This window comes from Dama dama, chromosome 19 (assembly GCF_033118175.1).
Source record: "Dama dama isolate Ldn47 chromosome 19, ASM3311817v1, whole genome shotgun sequence".
Taxonomy (NCBI): Eukaryota; Metazoa; Chordata; class Mammalia; order Artiodactyla; family Cervidae; genus Dama; species Dama dama.
In genome coordinates, this window is record NC_083699.1 from 90826237 (window position 1) to 90846124 (window position 19888).

Sequence of the window (19888 nt, forward strand, 5' to 3'; positions counted from 1 at the left end):
GAGGCCAAGAAGACCATTTTTCCCAAAGAAATCAAGATATCTGAAGCAAAGGACCAGTTGCTGTTGGGTTTTTTTCTGATTTCTAATTCATTGTAGACCAACATTTTTTAAGACATAATTAAAACAACTTTCTAGGGAAAAAATGACATACAAAGTAAAATCCCAAATGTTTTATTACTATGGTCAACAAATATAAAATGACTTTGCTAAACTGCTACACAAATTTCTCAATCTTAGTTTCTCTCTTGCAACCCCCACAGCCTGCAAACCAGGCTTTCAAGAAGCACTGCTGTAAACTAGTATCAGTTTGAGAGGCATTGCTTTCAACTCCTTAATTTAAGATACAATGCTTCACCCTTGAAGGGCAAGGAATTTTTGTATTTTTATTTACTTACATACCTTTCCAGACACCAGTTTCAAGTCTGGGCAAACCATTCTAGTCTCCTGCTACTTAACAGCAATCTTGATTCATCTTTGAGATTCTTACCTCATTTCTAAAAAAAAAATAATGATTTCTCCCAAATTATACAGCAACTATGAAATTTGTTATCTTCTTACAATTTCTGTATCCCTTTGGTTCTATACACTTCAACTTCTTTAAAAAAAAATCACTGCTTAAAACAAAAGTACTTTGTGTCTAGAATTATAAGGGAGACTATGAAAAGTATCATTGTGTTCTGATGAAGACTCATAAAGAGATAAGGAGCACACAGTGGCTGAAGGAGAAAATCCACCTTTCATCTGTCCTTTCAGGTGGGGTTAGGGGTGGGGTATGGGGTGGGGTATGTGGTGGAGAGGTGGGCAGTGTTCATGCACAGGGGAACAGGTCTCTGTTCTGGTCCTAAAACCAGAATGAGGAAGTCCTCAAACAAACAAACAAAAATGCTCAAAGCATTCTTTTGGCTGGACCTGCTCCTGGGCAACGCCTGCGGCTGAAAAACACTTCTAAGAGGATGGGAAGAGGGGTAGAAACCAAGCAAATGAGGGAGTCCAGTGCTGCTGGGAATGGATTAGGTAACTAACAGCTTCTGTACCCCTGAAATTACTAACATAAATATGTTGAGGGTCTTCCCTGGTGGGCCAGTGGTTAAGAGTCAACACTCCCAATGCTAGGGGCCTGGTTGGGGAACTAGATATTGCATGCTGCCACTAAGACCTGGCATAGCCAAATAAGCTTTTTTTTTTTTTTTTTTTTAAGATGTTGGTGTTGGAAAGAGTAAATAAAAACATCATATGGAATTCACATTATTGTTTACTGGCAACTGTCAGAAATCAACACTTCATGGAAACAAGATCAGACGAATATCAATCTGTTAGTTGCCTTACTAGTAACAACTAATGACTTGGCAGGTTTCTCAAACCAGAAAAAGTTTTTTTCATGAACTGTCAAAGACGGAAAGGAGAAAGGTAATGACAACACAACCTTCAAAATGTGTGCAATACTTATATTCCTGGAATCAGTTGCTCTGCACTTTGAGAAGCAGTTCATGATGACAACTGAATGACAAACATAAAGTTAAATTCCATTAAGTCCTGAAAATCGCAAATGTAAATAAAGACAGGGTTGGAGGTCTATCAGGGAAGTACAGGAAAAACCAAGCAAATCAAAAAGCATCCTCTCTGGCTGGATACGCGTAGCCAGCCCTGCCCTGCCCTGTCACTCACCGCAGTGCCACCGAGGTAAGGCCAGAAAGCCGAATCCTCAGGTGAGCGGAAGCCAGTGAGTGATCCGAGGTCACAATCCGAGCCCCTAATGTTTTCAGCCAGGACCGAAAGAGCGCGCAGGTTTAAGGCTGGCCCGGGGAGGGAAGGCGGAGATCTGGCCGGTCCAGGCTCGCCGCTCAGGACCGAGGGCCCGCGGTGCCGCAGGTGGCCGCGTCCAGGCCAGATAGGCGGTCCAGCCCTCTCGCCCCGCCAGCGACCAGATCCCGGGTGCCCTGCGCGACCTAGACCCGCTGCCCCGACGCCCGCTCCCCGGTCACCTTCTGCGCGCTGGAGCCGCAGATCCGAGCCGCGCGGTCATAGACGTGGCAGCGAATCACCGAGCTGCCTACGTCCATCCCCAGCACGAAGCCTGCGCGCCGCGAGTCCGGCGCGCTCTGCTCCGGGATCGTAGGCTGTTCTGACATCCCGACCCGCACGCCTCTCTGCCGTAGCCGCCAGCTAAGCCGACGCGCTCTTAAATCCCGCACCTCAGGGGCCGAGGGCGCCCCGCCGGGCCACCGCCCCCGGTCCGCCCCTCCGCAAGATCCGGCAGCGGCCCCGCCCCTGCCGCGGGCCCCGCCCCGACGCCGTGACGTCACGGCTGCGCAATGACTCTTTGCGGGAGAGCCCGCGGGCGAGGCGGCCTCGAGGGGAGTGTGGAGGTGACCGGGAATGTGGTGGGTCCCCGGAGTCCAGGCCACCCGGCTCCGCCCCATCTTCCAAACACTAGCCTCTCTCAAAGTTACCTTGGCCCGTAATTTTAATGAGTTCCCTCCTAACTCTAAGCGCCCTGCGACAGTGCCCGCATTTCTTTTAACTGGTTACATATTATGAATCTATTAAGAAAAATAGTAACCTGAAAAGAAAAAAATTCGGCCGAGGGTATTTATTCATAAACTGAAAGTTTCTCCCCAGGACTTATCCCCCAGAAAACCTGGTCAGGTTTGCTAAATGAAATAACACTCTAGAACTTCCCCAGCCCTCTGGTGGGGCAAAAGGGACAAAGTGCTGGGTGGCTGTTTTTACCATCAACCTCCACCCCCAATGACTGCTTTTTCAGGAGTCTGAAGGTCCCTCGGGGGGTCCTTTACCTTTCACTCGGGCTTTAAGTGCTTGGGCTCTTCCACGCATGGGGCAGGAAGGAGGCCTGTGGGAATTTCGAGTTTCCTGCAGCTCTGGTCACCAGCCTGGAGCCCAGAGGGGTAACCATGTGGCGGTCCAGCTCCCAGTTACTTATCTGTGGACAGTGAGGCAGTGTTCATGTCTTCTTCAGCTACTTTTCCACCAGCACTACAAAAAACCCAGTGCCTGAACATATTCAATATCTTTTAATAAAATTATGAAAGTAATATGGATATGTGCTCTTGGTGAAAAAGTTTTAACAGTGTAGAGTGGTATATTAATTAAAAAGCAAAAGATACTTGTTTTGAACCAAACAGTTCTTTTGACCAACTTGTCACGTTAACCCACTTGCTTTCAGCCCATTTGACCAAATTGGGGTCTTTGGCCATATTACCTGAAACTTGGAACAAGCACCTGGAACAGTATGGTTTGGGTTTTTGTCTTTGTATCTTGTTCTTGTCTCGAAAGGAGAAAGCTTAGTCGCTCAATCGTGTCCGACCCGTTGCAACCCATGGACTGTAGCCCACCAGGCTCCTCTGTTCATGGGATTTTCCAGGCGAGAATACCTAAGTGGGTTGCCATTTCCTCTTCCAGGAACCCTGTTCCTGCCTAATAGTACTAATTTGTTCCAAATGGTCCCCTGTCTGCTTTCACCAGTGCTGGCCATTTGGTGAGTCATCTACTATGTTAATCCCCATATTGTAATTTGAAATAAATGACTAATGGGTCATGGAGTCTGGCCAGAGTTCTATTAGAAAGAGAACTAATAGGATAAAGATTGAGAAAAAGATTGAGACATATTTTAAGGAACTGGCTCACATGCTTCTGAGGACTGGCAAGTCCTGGAACTCTTTAGGGTAGGCTGAAAGTCTAGAACTTCAGATAAGAGTTGATTTTACAATTTGAGTCTAACGTCTGCTGACAGTAGGCTGGAAACTCAGGTGGTTTTCCTACCTTGCAGTTTTAAGGATAATTCTTCTTTGGGAATGCTCAATCTTTGCTCTTAAGGCCTTCAACTAATTGGGTGAGACTAACCAACATCATGAAGGGTCATTTGCTTTACTCAAAGTTTATTGATTTATTTTTTTAACTTATATTTATTTTTGACTGTGCTGAGTCTTCATTGCCATGCGGTCTTTTCTCTAGTAGCAGCGAGCAGGGTCTACTCTAGTTGCAGTGCGTGGACTTCTCATTGCAGTGGCTTCTTTTGTTGTGGATCACAGGGCTTCCCTGGTGGCTCAGACAGTGAAGAATCTGTCTGCAATGTGGGAGACCTGGATTCGATCCCTGGCTTGGGAAGATCCCCTGGAGAAGGAAATGGCTACCCACTCCAGTTTTCTAGCCTGGAGATTTCCATGGACAGAGGAGCCTGGCAGGCTACCGTCCGTGGGGTGGCAGAGTGGGACATGACTGAGTGATCTTTCACTCACTTCAGGGGCCCTAGGGGCTGCAGGCTTCAGTAGTCGAGGTTCCTAGACTCTAGAGCTCAGGCTCAATAGTTGTGCTGCACAGGCTTAGTTGCTCCACAGCATGTAGGATCTTCCCAGACTAGGGGCCGAAGCCATGCCTCCTGCATTGGCAGGTAGATTCTTTATCACCCAGCCACCAGGGAGGCCCTCAGAATTCATTGATTTAAATGTTAATCACATCTAGAAAATATCTGACATCTAGGTTGATGCTTGTCCAAACAATTGGGCACCCACACAGTGTGCCCAGTAGCCTGGTCTAGTTGACATATGAAGTTAACCATCACAGATACCCTTTTACAAGAGAAAGCTGTTTTGTATTCCCTGATATGAATATTTAGTATATTTCTCAAAGTGATAATTCTTGGGCTTCTTGGACACCTGCACTTTACTGTGTGATCATTTTTATACATTCACATCAAATATCTTGAGTATTATCAAAGAATCACAGACTATGAAAATAGGGGGATGCACGCGTGCTCTCAGAAACATGGTTTCTGGGAAGCTACTGCTTTTCTAAGAAGCCGTGGTGGTGGGGTGTGATGCACAAGAGGGAGGAGAAAGGAACTAGAAGTCCCAAGTCCGTTTGCTGATCTGGCCTAGGGAGAAGAGAGAGCTCGGCTTCCTTCAAAAGGAACGAACTTACCTTGAGAAGATGACAGTAGTGAAGAGCGCATTTACCTTCCACGTGGCAAGGACTCCTCTGTCTATGAGTTTAAAGGCCACGGGGTCTGCAGTGAGGCCTGCTGTGCTAGTAGTGGTCGCTGGGATGGTCCTTTACGCCTGGACGAGGAACACTGAAAGATCATGCCCTAAGAGGTCCTAGGTTGACCGCAGGTAAAAATGAACAAGAACCCTAAAATGTATTGAAAGAAATCCTCTCCTAGCCCCTGCAGATTGGAGAGTCCACCTTCCTGGGGTCAGGAATTCTTTGAAGCAACATTTTATCTTTGGGGTTTGAACAAAATCAACTTGTGGGCAAAAAAATAAATTCGTTGAAAACACACACACACACATACACAAAATAGGGGGCTTAGAAACCACTTAGTCTTATGTTTCTTAGTCTGTTTCTGATCTTGAACAACTTAAAAAAATTTTTTTAAATATTTATTTAGCTGCACTGGATCTTAGTTGCAGCATGAGGATCTTTAGTTGTTTCATGAGGAATCTACTTCCCCAACCAGGAACTGAACCTGGGCCCCCTGCATTGGGAGCTTGAAATCTTAGCCACTGGACCACCAGGGAAGTCCCTTGAACAACTTCAAGACCCTGGTGAATGCTGTCTTCTCAAGAACTTGCTTATGTACACAATATTTGGCATGTGGTTTCAAGCAGGTGTGGGATAAACGAAATGTGAAGATCTCAGATTAAAAATCCAGAGCCAGTTCCCTAATCTGGACAGACCATTGCGTAGGAGAGGCCTAGGGGGACAAAGGGTTGCTGTATTCCTTCCAAGTTCCTTGTTCTCTGCTGTCTGTTCTAACCCTGCTCTGTCCTCAGGAAAAGGAGCAAGTGGCTACAGGGCTCAGAAACTCTGAAAGTCCCTTTGCTAGTGGATTGGTTTATTGTTCTTCATTAACTGCACGGAGTGGCATATGGAATCTTAGTTCCCTGACCAGGGATGAAACCCATCCCCCTGCATTGGGAGCTTGGAATCTTAGCCACTGGACTTCCAGGGAAGCCACTCGGTTCATTGTTCTTGATTCAGAGAATTGCTCTGAACTCTGTCACATGGTGGTGTGCATCTGACTTGGTTGCTGCTTCCCCTCCATTCTGGGCTCAGGCCCCAGAGGTGGCCACTAAGGCTTTCTTCCAGGCTCATTCCCAGCCACTGTCTCTCCTTACACTTTCTCGTCTGGAGGCAGGTCCAGAATTAAAACTTGTAGCAGCCTCCCACACTCTTGGGAAACGTGGATTCATTCCTCAGGGCTGGACCAGAAAGTCTATGAGGCCACCATTCCCTGCCACTCCCTGAAGGGAAATGAATGGGGCTTTAGGGCTGAGCCCAGGGACACCACCCTGCCTACCCTCCACCACCACCTGATGCCCTCCTCCCTCCAAGGAAACTTGTCACTGTCCCTCCCTGCTAGGGTGACCAACTGTCCCTATTTGCCTGGTCTGAGAGGTTTCTTGAAACACGGGACTTTTGATGCTAAAACCAGAACAGTTTTCCTCACTACTCAGAGACTCTTGGGGTCCACAGGTGACTTCCTTTGGGATCCTGGTTACTTCGTGCTTAGGTGTCAGCCACTGCTTTTAGACAGTGAGCACCCTGAGCACAGAAACGGGTCCTTAGTCTTTTCCCCTCCAAGATGCACAAAGTAACTGCTGAGTGAATAAGTGAACAAGTTAATATTTGCAAGTCCTTATCAGACCTTACCTTCTGCCTGATGTGGTCACAAGACGCAGAGGGCAGTGCGACCTTCCTAACGTCTGCACTTCATCTGGGCATGTTGTCATCTGACCACAGATGCAGCCCTTCTCATGTGGAGAGGGACTCTGGAGCTGCCAGCCCTGAGCCTGGCATCTGGAACACCAGGACTGAGCTCCAGAACCCCACCTGAGCCTCCATTCTCTTCACTCTTGTTCATGAACTCAGTCTAACTTGGGTTGGGCTCCTACCTCAGTACCTCTGCTCATGACTGTGTCTGCAGTCCTGGCCGCAACACCTCTATCAGACACGGGTGGACTTGGGTGGTATGGCTTCATGTCCCCCACTTTGCAGAGGCCCCTGCCAAGGCCCTGAGCAGAGCCCTAGCAGACAGTTCAGTGTCCTGTGCTAAGTTATGGCATATGCAAAAGTGGATTCTTTTTGTATTGTTTTCTTAATCGATGCCCTCCAAATTGTACAGGCTTCAATTCCCAGAGAACCATAATCCTCCCACCAGGGGGAACAAGGGGGAAGGGAGAGATAAATTGGGAGATTGAGACTAACATATACACACTGCTATATATACAATAGATAGCTAATAAGGACCTACTGTACAGCAGAGGGAACTCTACCCAATACTCTGTAATGACCTACATATGGCAAAAGAATCCAAAAAAGAGTGGATATATGTATATGCGTACCTGAGTCACATTACTATACACTCAAAACTAACACAATCTTGTAAAACAACTATTCTCCAATAAAAACTGTAAAAAATGCCATAATCCTCCGCATCTTTACAGAGCCCTCAAAGCCTGGACACCCTCATCTGGACCCCCAGGTAGTCTGGAAAGCTGCCTGCACACATTCTGACTACCACAGTCCCCAATTCACCATTCGGAAATCCCTGAATACTGACATCAGCAAGGATGAAGGCTGTCCACCCTATACAGACTGCTCAGAACTGGCTTCCGCCATCTGGGCCAATTTAATATCCAGCCCCTGACAATTCTCCCCATTGTTCTGCTGAGGTCCTTGCTTGCCTGCTTGTTAAGCCCATTCACTCCCCAAAGCAGTCAAACTGGAAAGGTGGGAGGTGGGGAATCCAGAAATTCAAGTTCTCAGGCTAGAAGTCCATCAAGACCTGAAAATAAAAGAGGACTTTGGGTCAGACCAAAATCTAGGGGAGAATTGGAAACTGAAATTGAAAAACTATACCAAAAAACACAGGCTAAAGGAAGTTAATTTTTTAATAAATAAAGGAAAGCTTAGTTCCTTGCTTCCTAGCAAACAAAGCATAAAGGAAAACACGAATTTCATATCTGTGCAGAGAGAAAGAAGTCATGTGAGCAACAGTTGTGCCAATCGCTATGACCTTACATGCACAATCCTGAACTAATTCTCTCCAGAACCCAGGGAGGCACACTGTGCTGTTACTCTGGGGAAAAAACCACCCCCTCAAGGCTGCACGGCTTGTTCGTAAAGAAAGCAGGCTTCTTCCCCTGTATAGCAGGCCTTCAGAGAGCCTGAAATATCAACTTGTTTCCAGAAGTAAACAACAAGAACATATCCTGCCACCTGATAGGTCTGTACAAACTCCACGGCATAGTTGCCACCGTGTGAAAGGTGTCTCCTATCCTTAGCTGAGAGGGAGCTGAAAAGGTCCATGTCATGTCTAGACCTTGCGGGGGTCCTGGTGAAAACAGTGGCCTCTACATGACTGAGCTGCTGGGAGCCTCAGAAAATATTGCCATCTAATCTCTGGGAAACCAGAGCCACAGCTGCCACACCTGCCCAGGTATCTGCCCAATTCCATGCCCTTCTGAGGCATTCAGTGTAAGAAACATGAGCTGACCCATTTGTCCATTCTTCTTATATTCTTTTTTTTTTTTTTTTTCATTCTTCTTATGTTCTTATATTCTTCCTCCTGAAGGGGATTAAGTGCCAGGAAACCTTTTCATTCACTCACCTGTCTGTATACCTTGTGGGAGGGAAAGGAGCCTTCTGTGACCAGGTTTCTATTTTTTTTTTTTTCCTGTTTTAAAAAGTGGTTTGTTAATTTATTTATTTTTTCATTTATTTTTATTAGTTGGAGGCTAATTACTTTACAATATTGTAGTGGTTTTTGCCATACATTGACATGAATCAGCCATTGCAACAAAAAGAATAAAATACTTAGGAGTATATCTACCTAAAGAAACAAAAGACCTATACATAGAAAACTATAAAACACTGATGAAAGAAATCAAAGAGGACACAAATAAATGGAGAAATATACCGTGTTCATGGATTGGAAGAACCAATATTATGAAAATGAGTATACTACCCACAGCAATCTATAGAGTCAATGCAATCCCTATCAACTACCAATGGTATTCTGCACAGAACTAGAACAAATAATTTCACAATTTGTATGGAAATGCAAAAAACCTCAAATAGCCAAAGCAATATTGAGAAAGAAGAATGGAACTGGAGGAATCAACCTGCCTGACTTCAGGCTCTACTACAAAGCCACAGTCATCAAGACAGTATCGTACTGGCACAAAGACAGAAATATAGATCAATGGAACAGAATAGAAAGCCCAGAGATAAATCCACGTACCTATGGACACCTTATCTTCAACAAAGGAGGCAAGAATATACAATGGAAAAAAGACAACCTCTTTAACAAGTGGTGCTGGGAAAACTGGTCAACCACTTGTAAAAGAATGAAACTAGAACATTTTGTAACACCATACACAAAAATAAACTCAAAATGGATTAAAGATCTAAATGTAAGACCAGAAACTATAAAACTCCTAGAGGAGAACATAGGCAAAAGACTCTCTAACATAAATCACAGCAAGATCCTGTATGACCAACCTCCCAGTGTATTGGGGGAAAAAAGGCAAAATAAGCAAATAGGACCTAATTAAACTTAAAAGCTTTTGCACAACAAAGGAAATTATAAGCAAGGTGTGACAAGGTTTTTAAACACAACTTTCATGTTTGTGAACACCCAGAGGCCGGAAAATTCTGAAGCAAGGCCACTGCTTTAAAAGGAGCATTCTGCCTCCCTTCTTCACCGAAGTCATCCTGTTTCACTCATGGTCAGAATCCTTTATTCAATGAGTTGTTGTTGTTTAGTCATTCAGTCACGTCTGACTCTTTGCGACCCCGTGGACTGTAGCATGCCAGGCTCCTCAGTCCATGAGATTTTTGAAGCAAGAACACTGGAGTGGGTTGCCATTTCTTTTTCCAGGAGATCTGCCCAACCCAGGGAACGAACCTGGTTCTCTGAATCTCCTGCCTTGGTGGACAGATTCTTTACTGCTGAGCCACTGCAGAAGCCCTTCTTCAACTAGGGACATTATAAAATATCAGATAAATGAGTTCTGTGAGTTAAGATTTAAACCACATTCAAGAATGGCTGAAAACTCTTGGATACAAATAAAACTTTGTTTTTTGAGGAAAATTTTGAATTTTTGGTAGAAGGCAATTTTAATTCCAAAATAAAGGATGGTACTGTGGAAGAAAATGTGGAAAACAAGCTGTTACTAGATTTAAGGTAAGTTTTCAAAAATAAAACTATCTTAGCCTTTTGACTAAGAATAAGCCAAACTAAAGAAGGAAACTCCTCTCTACATACTGCTTAGCTTCTGTTGGCATTATTTTCTTCCCAAATTCCACAGGATTCTTTTTTTTGAAGTCATATTTATTGAGGTGTACAGTTCAATGAATTTTGACAAATGTATGCAGCCACTTAACCACAACCACCACCATTAAGATAGAAAACGTCTCCATCACCCTAAATAGTCCCTTTTGCACACAGTACTCCAAATCCTTTACCATAAGGTGACGTCATCTACATATATAACTCAGAACTCTTTAATTTAGCTGATTGATCTCAGTCATTTTAGATGCACCCCATCCCAAAAAGAAGTTGCCAGTTCTTAAGAGCCAGATGTTTGAACCTAGGGGTTTTGGAGCTTCCTAGGTTGCTGTAGAGGTAAAGAAACTGCCTGACAATGCAGGAGACATAAGAGACACCAGTTCGATCCCTGGGTGGGGAAGATCCCCTGGAGGAGGACCTGGCCATCCACTCCAGTATTCTTGCCTGGAGAATCCCATGGACAGAGGAGGCTGGCGGGCTACAGTCCTTGGGGTTACACAGAGTTGGACATGACTGAAGCAACTTCGCACAGGCACGGATTTTTTTTTTTTTTCAGACACAGATTTTTACCAAATGAAATGTTTATGTAAAATTAAACATAATAGCTTGAAAATTCCTGATTAATTCCTATGACTTGAGTGAATCCACACTGCTTGATATGATTCTTGGCAATGAACATTCAGTAGGCATGCTTACACTTTATCCTGTCAAGGAAGGAAAAGCCCTCTTTTGTAAACTCTAGATATTATGCTTTAATAAACTATTATGCTTGAATATTAAGATAGATCCTTTAACTACAAAGGGGATGAATCTCAGAATAAAATCTAATTAATTCAGAACACAAAGTAAAGAAGGTAGAAATAAAACATCATAAAGAGTAAACAGTAGATGCTAGGTTAACTGAAAAAGAGTTATAGTAGACTCTCATAATTTGCAGTAGTTATGTCCTATAAAGTTATGACCAACACTGAATTGGCCAATACTGAATCATTTCTCCCAGAGGAAATACAGGGTTAGGCTCCTGCATTTTCTGGTCACATTTGCAATGGCTTGTCAATATGGGACCTTGTTCAATGTGTGTTTCCATTTGTGTGTGTGTGCTCAGCTGCTCGGTTTTTAAAGACATGTTATTTAATATTGTCAATTCATTACCATTGAACTTAGAGACAACAACACTATAATTGATGCCTGAGTGAAGTTTATCTAACACAAGTATTCTCCCTGCAGGGCGTATTGTGGCCTGTCTGGGCTGAAGAGAACTTCAGAGCATTTCAGTACTATACTTGGGGCCATTTTAAACATAAAATCACCAACAAAAAGCACAAGCATGTGAAAAAATGTGGCACTGAATAGACTATAGAAAGGACATCTGTTTACAGTATGAAGGCTGAAACAAGAAGGCAGAATGTCTTATTTGAGCTCAGCTAGAATGTGCACTCACTGTCTCTAAGTCTCTCCATATTTAGATTTAGTAACACATTTATTGGGCTTCCCTGGTGGCTCAGATTGTAAAAAATCTGCCTGTAGTCTGATCCTTAGTTCGGGAAGATCCCCTGAAGAAAGGCATGGCAACCCACTCCAATATTCTTGTCTGGAGAGTTTCATGGACAGAGGAACCTGGCAGGCTACAGTCCGTGGAGTCACAAAGAGCTGGACATAACTGAGCAACTAACACTTTCACTATCTTATTTTCCCAGTAATGCTTTTCATATCTCAGTCAATTTTCATCTTTCTAGGCCAGTTTCCTTTTTCTCAGATTAGACCAGTAAGTAGTGTCATGGTCCATGAGCAGCTTGGAAAAGAATTTCCAGATATGAGACAGAATGAGAAGAGAATAAAGTTTATTAGAGAGGGAGACATGGTTTAGAACAGCAGGCTGGCTCAAGGGAGAGCTGAACCTTTTTGCACACTAGTAGCCAATTGTTATAGCCTCAAGACAGAGAAAATTCCTACTAGAATGCTGGCATCAGGTGATTGATTAGGATGCTATAGGCCTTGGACTACAAAGAGATCCAACCAGTCCATCCTAAAGGAGATCAGTCCTGGGTGTTCATTGGAAGGACTGATGGTGAAGCTGAAACTCCAATACTTTGGCCACCTGATGTGAAGAGCTGACTCATTTGAAAAGACCCTGATGCTGGGAAAGATTGAGGGCAGGAGGACAAGGGGATGACAGAGGATGAGATGGTTGGATGATATCACCGATCAATGGACATGAGTTTGGGTAGGCTCTGGGAGTTGGTGATTGACAGGGAGGCCTGGCGTGCTACAGTTCATGGGGTTGCAAAGAGTCGGACATGACTGAACTACTGAACTGAATTGAACTGAACTGAACAGGGTGGGTAATAAGTGAGTGCTAGTAGCTCAGTCATATCTGACTCTTTGGGACCCCATTAACTGAAACCTGCCAGGTTCCTCTGTCCATGGAATTCTTCAGACAAGAATCCTGGAGTGAGTTGCTGTTCTTTCTCCAGGGGATCTTCCTGACCCAGGTCTTCTGCATTGCAGGTAGATTGTTTACTATCTGAGCCACCAGGGAAGCCCAGGGTGGGTAATAGGGTGGGTATTTTACTTAAAATGGAGTCAGGGAACTTGCTGGTTTAGATCTGGCTCATGGCCACAGTTGTTATGGGGCTTGATCAATTCCAGAAATTTTTATCCTGTGGCCCTGTTGCGGGGCTCCACACCTGTGACCTTGATATAGGGCTCAACAAGTAGTTCTTTCAGTGAGGATCTTAGAGGAATAACCCACATTAGTTTCTGAATATCTAAATATATATCTTCACTCTTAAAAGATAGTTTGACATAGTAGAGAATACTAGTTTCACACTGTTGACACTCTGAAAATATTGTTTAATTGGCTTCTAGCTGTAATTACTAATGAGAAGTCTGCTGCCAGTTTAATTCTCATTCTTTTGTGGGGACTCCATCTTTTCTCTCTGGGGGCCTTTAAGATTTTTTATTAAAACTCAATGTTCTGGTCTTCTTATGTGTGGTCTTCTTAGGTGTGACCCTTCAGATTGAGGCCCCAGCCTTTAGTTCTGGAAAATGTACTACTGCTTTGTACATGTTGCCTCCTCTTATTCTCCCTAGTTTTTCCTATTTGAGATTTGATTTTAAAAATTATTTTGACACAGCTTCAGACTTACAGAAAAGTTACAAGATAGCACAAAGAATTCCCATATACCCTCTACCCAGATTTCTGAAACATTAACATTTTACCATATTAAACTTATCTTTTTCTATTTATCTATTTACCCATATTTTTTTCTGAACTATTTGAAAGTAAGTTGCTGGCATGATGCCCACTTGTGTCAGACCTTCCTAAAAACAAGTATATTCTCTTGCATAATCATCGTACACAAAGCCATTAGCTAATCTAGTGTTCTTATTCAGATTTCACCAATTGTCACAACAGTGTCCCTCACGGAAAATGAAAATCCCACATTGTGTGTTGCATTCAGTGTCATATTTTTTAGTCTCCTTTCGCTTGGGACGATTGCTATGCTTTTGTCTTTAGAGATACTGACATATTTGAAAAGTATAAGGCAGTCATTTTGTAGATAGTCCTTCATTTAAAAAATAATTTTAAAATTTTATTTATAATATTTATTTGGCAGCCCCTGGTCTTAATTGTGGCATGTAAAATCTGTTCCCTGACCAGGGGATCAAACAGGAGTATGTGAATGTGTATGTTAGTCACTCAGTCGTGTCCAACTCTTTACGACCCCATGGATTGTAGCCCACCATACTCCTCTGTCCATGGAATTCTCCAGGCAAGAATACTGGAGTGGGTTGCCATTCCCTTCTTCAGGGGATCTTCCTGACCTAGGGATAGAACCTGGGTCTCCTGCATTACAGGCAGATTCGTTACTGTCTGAGCCACCAGGGAAGCCTGGATCAAACCAGGGCCTCCTGCATTCAGAGCGCAGAGTCTTAGCCAGTGAACCACCAGGGAAGTCCCAAAAGTCCTTCATTTTGAGTTCATCTGATGTTTCTTTGTGATTTGATTCGGGTTATGCACTTTGGGCCAGAGCAGCACAAAAGCAACTTCTCTTCTTAAACAGGGCTGGGACTTGGATAAAGCAGAGGAGGTACCCAGTGCATAACATTTAAGGAGATATTCTTTCTTAGCTACATGCAAATACAAGGTCAGCCCTAAATGCCTCATTTCTCCCACCTGAGTCCAATCCTGCTTGCCAGTACATCATCTTAAGAAGTATGTGGAAAAAAAAAAAAAAAAGAAGTATGTGATATCTATTAGTCTAATATGATGTTTGTTGGTCTTTTGATAATGTGGTGCCAGATTTCTTCATTATACAGAAATCTGAAATTAATAAATGTCTTTTGCAGTTAATAAACATCTGATAGGGAGATATTTTGAGACTATATCCTATCACTCTTCAAACTTTCACCCAGTAAGTTTAACATCCATTGATGATCCTTGCTTTAATCAGTGAAAAAAAAAGTGAAAGTGTTTGTCACTCAGTCGTGTTCAACTCTTCGTAACCCTGTAGCCTTTCAGGCTCCTTTGTCCATGGTATTTGCCAGGCAAGAATACTGGAGTGGGTTGCCTTGCCCTCCTCCAGGGGATCTTCCCAACCCAGGGATCAAACTTGGGTTTCCTGAGTTGCAGGCAGATTCTTTACTGTTTGAGCCTCCAGGGAAGCTCTAATAAATTATTAACATGGTTGTCAAATGGTGATATTTTAAAATTCCATCATTCTTTCTGCATTTATTGATTGACATTTTTATTTATTTTGTGTGTGTGTAATAAAGTTTTATTAAAGTATAAAGGAGATAGAAAAAGCTTCTGATATAGACATCAGAAGGTGCAGAAAGAGTACCTGCTTGCTAGTGTTAGCAATGGAGTTATATACTCTCCAATGAATCCAAAGAATGTCTGGAGGTTGTAAAGACCTCACCAGACCTACTCACATGATTTACTTTTTAAGATAACAGGATTAGCCAGAAGGTTTAATCCAGAGACTGTGCTCAGGCAGGATACATTATTGTTATACAATCCTAAGGAATGTAGGGGGGGAAAAGTTTGTCCTTTCTTCCTCCTTGAGAATTCCAGACCCTCCTCTCCTTGGGGACCCCTAGACTTCTTATCAACCTACCTAGGAAATGACTCTCTCATTTCCCCCTTTTCTTTTAGGAGAATTATGTTGCCAAGGGAAAGGGGTGTCGTTTTCATTCCGTAACTACTTCCTGCTGTTTAGGGGCTTGGTCCCTAAATGGTTGAGGCAACATATTCTCCTAACCCTCATATTGAGGGTCTCTGATCCAGGGGCCCCAAGTAATAGTTGAAGGAGGCTGTGGCACTCGTAGGAGCTTGGACAACCTTTTGTAACTTAAAAGCTTTTAGACGGTTAGAAAACCCCATTATACAGTTACAAACGTAAGGCAAAATAGTCATTAAGCCAAGTAAAAATCAAAATGAAAAGTCACATTATGTCCATAGTTACATCAGTCCATCTTAGGGCTGTTAGATGTCATCAGTTTAAGAAGAGGCATCATATGCGATTGTTGTCGAAGGTGTTTGCAGATTTGAAGAAAGTCTTTTCCTTGAAGTGGAGATGTCCACCATGGGAAGCCTTTCACTGACGAAGAGGGGAGTGCTCCGCAGACCCAGCAGTTAGACTGATTATGAAATGCAGCATAGGAGTGAGCCCAGGACAGGAAGGCGTTGTCTTGAGGATCAAACAGCAGACTCAGGATTTTTGGAGTCAGCAGAAGTAGGCTCATATAGATTATCTGGCCCATCTTTTGACTCATCCAGACAGTCCCATTACGGACGTGGATCAGGAAGAAAGTGGGCCAGGGGCTTCAGTAAGCACGGAGTAAGTTGCCCCAGTGTCTAAAAGGAAATCGACGGATTGGTCCCCACAGTTATTAATACCTGTGGTTCCTCAGGTGTAATTAGGATGGGAGCTTGTGTGGGGACCCCCAGGAAACTTCAGTCCTGATTGTCTTGAGAGTCCAACCCCTGAAACCTACGCCTCTGGGGGCAGTCTCTCTTCCAGTGTGGTCCTTTGCAGGCCGGACATGGAGCTGGGGGCGGCTTAGATGCCTGAAGGCAATCCCGCTTGAGGTGCCCCTCCTTTCCATAGTAATAGCAAGCCCATCATTTTCACCTGGGTCCCTCTGGGTATTCTTCTCAGGCTGTTTAAGAACCGGTTTTCAAAGCCATTGCGAGGGCTTCCGCCTGTTCCTTTGTCTTTTCCTGCCTTTCTTTCTTTTCCTCATATTCCCTACCATAGTAGACTGTCTGAGCCAGTGGTAACAGATTATCTAAAGACTGATTTGGTCCATATGCCCGTTTTAATAGCTTGTGAGGGGCTTCTCTGAGTCTATCTAGGAATTTACCAGGAGCTTCCTTCTCCTCCTGTTCTATGTTTGCCAATTTGCCTTAGTTAAAAGGCTTAGCATGCGCCTGCCTGAGTCCTTCAAAAATACATCTGACAAAAAGACTCTGATACCATCGTCCTTTAGCTGTGTTGTAGTCCCAGTCTGGTTCTGTAATTGGGACCGCCTGATTCCCAGTGGGGAGGGTGGTTATCTTTTCCTCCCTCTTCCCTACTGATTCATTACCAAGTCATTCATCTCCATAAGCAACCGCTTTTCCCAAAACTTGGGTTTTTGAGTTGGGAGTCAGCGTTTGTCCCAAGATATACACCACATCCTTCCAAGTAAGGTCATAAAGCAGAGTAACACCCTTAAAAGCTCTAATATATTTTTCTGGATCCTCTAAATAGTCTCCCAGATCCTCCTTGATTCTTTGTATTTCTTGATAAGAAAAAGGCTTATTAACTCTCATAGACTGATTATTTCTCCCGGTGGGTGCTTCGTGAAGAGGCAATAACCTGTGTGGCTGTTCCTCAGTCTCCCTGGCTGCTCTGCGCATATGATCCCAGGGATAGATTGGAGAAACCTGCTTTTCTTTATCTCTTTGTCTTCTGTCTTCCATCTCATCTAGCAAAGTAGGAGGACAGGAGGGAGCTGAAGGAGTCACACCCAAATCTATACCCTTAGGACCTAAGTCTGGCATATTTCACAGAGAGAAAAAGAGCAACACATTCTACCCATTTCCCTTGTTCTCTACAGAACCGGTCTAATTGTAAAACAGTTATTATACTTCAGAGACCCTCCAACTGGCCACCGTTTGCCATCCTCCAGTGGGGTACTGTGGCCATGTAGTATCACATAGGAAGACCAGGTGTGTCTTCTTTAAGCCCTGGGGATCAAATCTATCCCAGTTTTTCAGGATACAGTTCAAAGGAGTGAGGCTGGAATTGTTAGCTCCCATCTTGTCCTGAAGAATCCCAGATGAGCCTCCAAGATGAAAGGTTGTTGCTTAACCTCGAAAAGACGCCGGGATTCTTGGCCTCTGGAGGAGAAGAATTCAATCTGGGGCCAGAGATGAGGCTTGATTGCTCAGAACCTTTGTGTAATAAAGTTTTATTAAAGTATAAAGGAGATAGAGAAAGCTTCTGACATAGACATCAGAAGGGGGCAGAAAGAGTACCCCTGGTTGACATTTTTATAATGGAAAAATTTGGGTTCATCAAACAACCTATATGTCACAATGAACTTCCTCTCCCAGACTGAATACCAAAATGTCAAATGAAACATGTGAGATTGAAAGAGGAGTCCATTCTTTCTTGCCCTGTTTCTCATCTGTAAGGTAGATATCCAGATAAATTTTCCTTAAGATCAAGGGAACTTTTTTAAAAAAGAGATATTGATATAAAGCCTAGTTGCACTCATGTTTCTAGACTAAATAAATTTTATCCTTGTTTATATGTTTTGTGGCCACTTATTTAGCACTTGAAAGTTCAAAGTCTATTCGACTGCTCTGCCCAGTTTTCCCACTTTGAGAAACTGTGGTTCCTAAATGGGTTGAATTCAATTGGTACTTACTAGAAGTTAGTTTTTGTGTGTTCCCTGATGCTTGGGTGTTTGCAATTTGATATATATGTGAAAATTAAATCCCTCAGTTGGTCATGTTGGCTGTGATTTTCCTGGTTATGATACAGTTTGTCTGATGCAGGCAAAAAAACTGACTAGAATTATAGTGGCAAAGGCCTGTTTTTGATTAATTTTTATACTATTAAAATTTAGCATTTATTGCTACAGCTTGATGGGCTTTTGCCCACATTTAAAATATGATTTGGAGGATTAATGAGGTTTAATTGAGGAGACTCATCATTTTCTCCATTGTATTTAGCATCTCTGGTTACAAGAACAATGTTGTTGCTACCTGTTTTGATAATAAGATAAGATTTGAATTTCAGTTTAATGTAATGCCTCCTAATCAGGATATTCAGTTCTTTTTCTGAAAACTAGAATAATGTCATCTGAAAAGTTGATCCTTTTATGTAAACAAGGCACACATTTTGTTTAAGCATGTTTTAAAAAATACCACATGTTGGAGTAAGCAAACCTTAATCTTTTATTAAGTTAGAATTACAAATGCAGGCAGGCTTCCTTTATAGTTTATACTTTGCAGAAATTGCATTTTGTACAAACTGAAGGTTTGTGGCAGCCTCATTTGACCATATATAACAGCATCATTTTCCCAATAGCATTACTTTTAAATTAAGGTATGTACATTGTTTTTTTAGCCATAATGCTATTGCACACTGAAGAGTCTACAATATAGTGCAAACATAACCTGTATATGCACTGAGAAACCATGAATTGATATAACTCACTTTGTTGTGATACTTGCTTTATTGTGGTAGCCTGGAACTGAACCTGCAATACTGTTCTTATCTCCGAGGCATGCTTGTATTGAAAATAAGAGGAAATTATTTGGGGGAAAAAGTTGCTTAATGGAGTTAAGAGAGACAAACAACCCAGTTTAGTAATGGGCAAAGGAGTTGAACTGACAACTCTCCAAAGAAAGTATGCAGATGGCTAACAAGCACAGGAAAAGTGCTCACCATTATCAGTCATTAGGGAGATGCAAATCAAAACTGCAGAGAGGTACCACTTCACACCCACTAGGACTGTCATACTTAAAAAATGGAAAACAATAAGTGTTTGTGAGGATGTAGGGGAATTCGAAACTTTGTGCATTTCTGGTAGAAATGTAAAATCATGTAGCTTCTGGGAAGAACAGTTTAGAGATTCCTCAGTATTCTACCTACCACCCAGAAATTCCACTCTTACAATTATACTCTAAAGAATTGAACATAAGTATTTATTTATTTTTTTGAACGTAAGTATTTAAACAAAAACTTGTATGTGAATGTTCATAGCAGCACTCTTCATAATAGCCAAAAGATGGAAACAATCCAAAAATCCATTACACAAATGACGGAATAAAAAATATATGGTATATCTATACAATGGAATCATATTCAGTCATAGCAAAGAATGAAGTAGTGACACATGCCACAACGTGGATGAGGCTTGAAAACACTGTACTAAATGAAAGAAGCCTGACACAAAAAGTTGCTGTACTATATTTCACAAGTGTCTTGACCCAGTTTGAAGTCATGGTGAAAATTCTCATTTCCTCTTCGTGGGCAATTTGCTAAGCCTCCACCCTAACTGCTTCCT

At 42.8% G+C, this 19888-nt stretch overlaps 1 protein-coding gene across 2 annotated transcripts in view; it reads right to left on the bottom strand.

Moving 5' to 3' along the window:
- GK5 (glycerol kinase 5) overlaps positions 1–2249 on the bottom strand; it is a 79114-nt gene extending 76865 nt beyond the window's left edge. For both annotated transcript variants that reach the window (XM_061167768.1, XM_061167769.1), the window contains exon 1: positions 1983–2249. In XM_061167768.1, the coding sequence (XP_061023751.1) occupies positions 1983–2129 (147 nt within the window). In that variant the 5' untranslated portion in view covers positions 2130–2249. The remainder of the gene's footprint in view (positions 1–1982) is intronic.
- Between the last annotated feature and the right edge of the window lie 17639 nt (positions 2250–19888).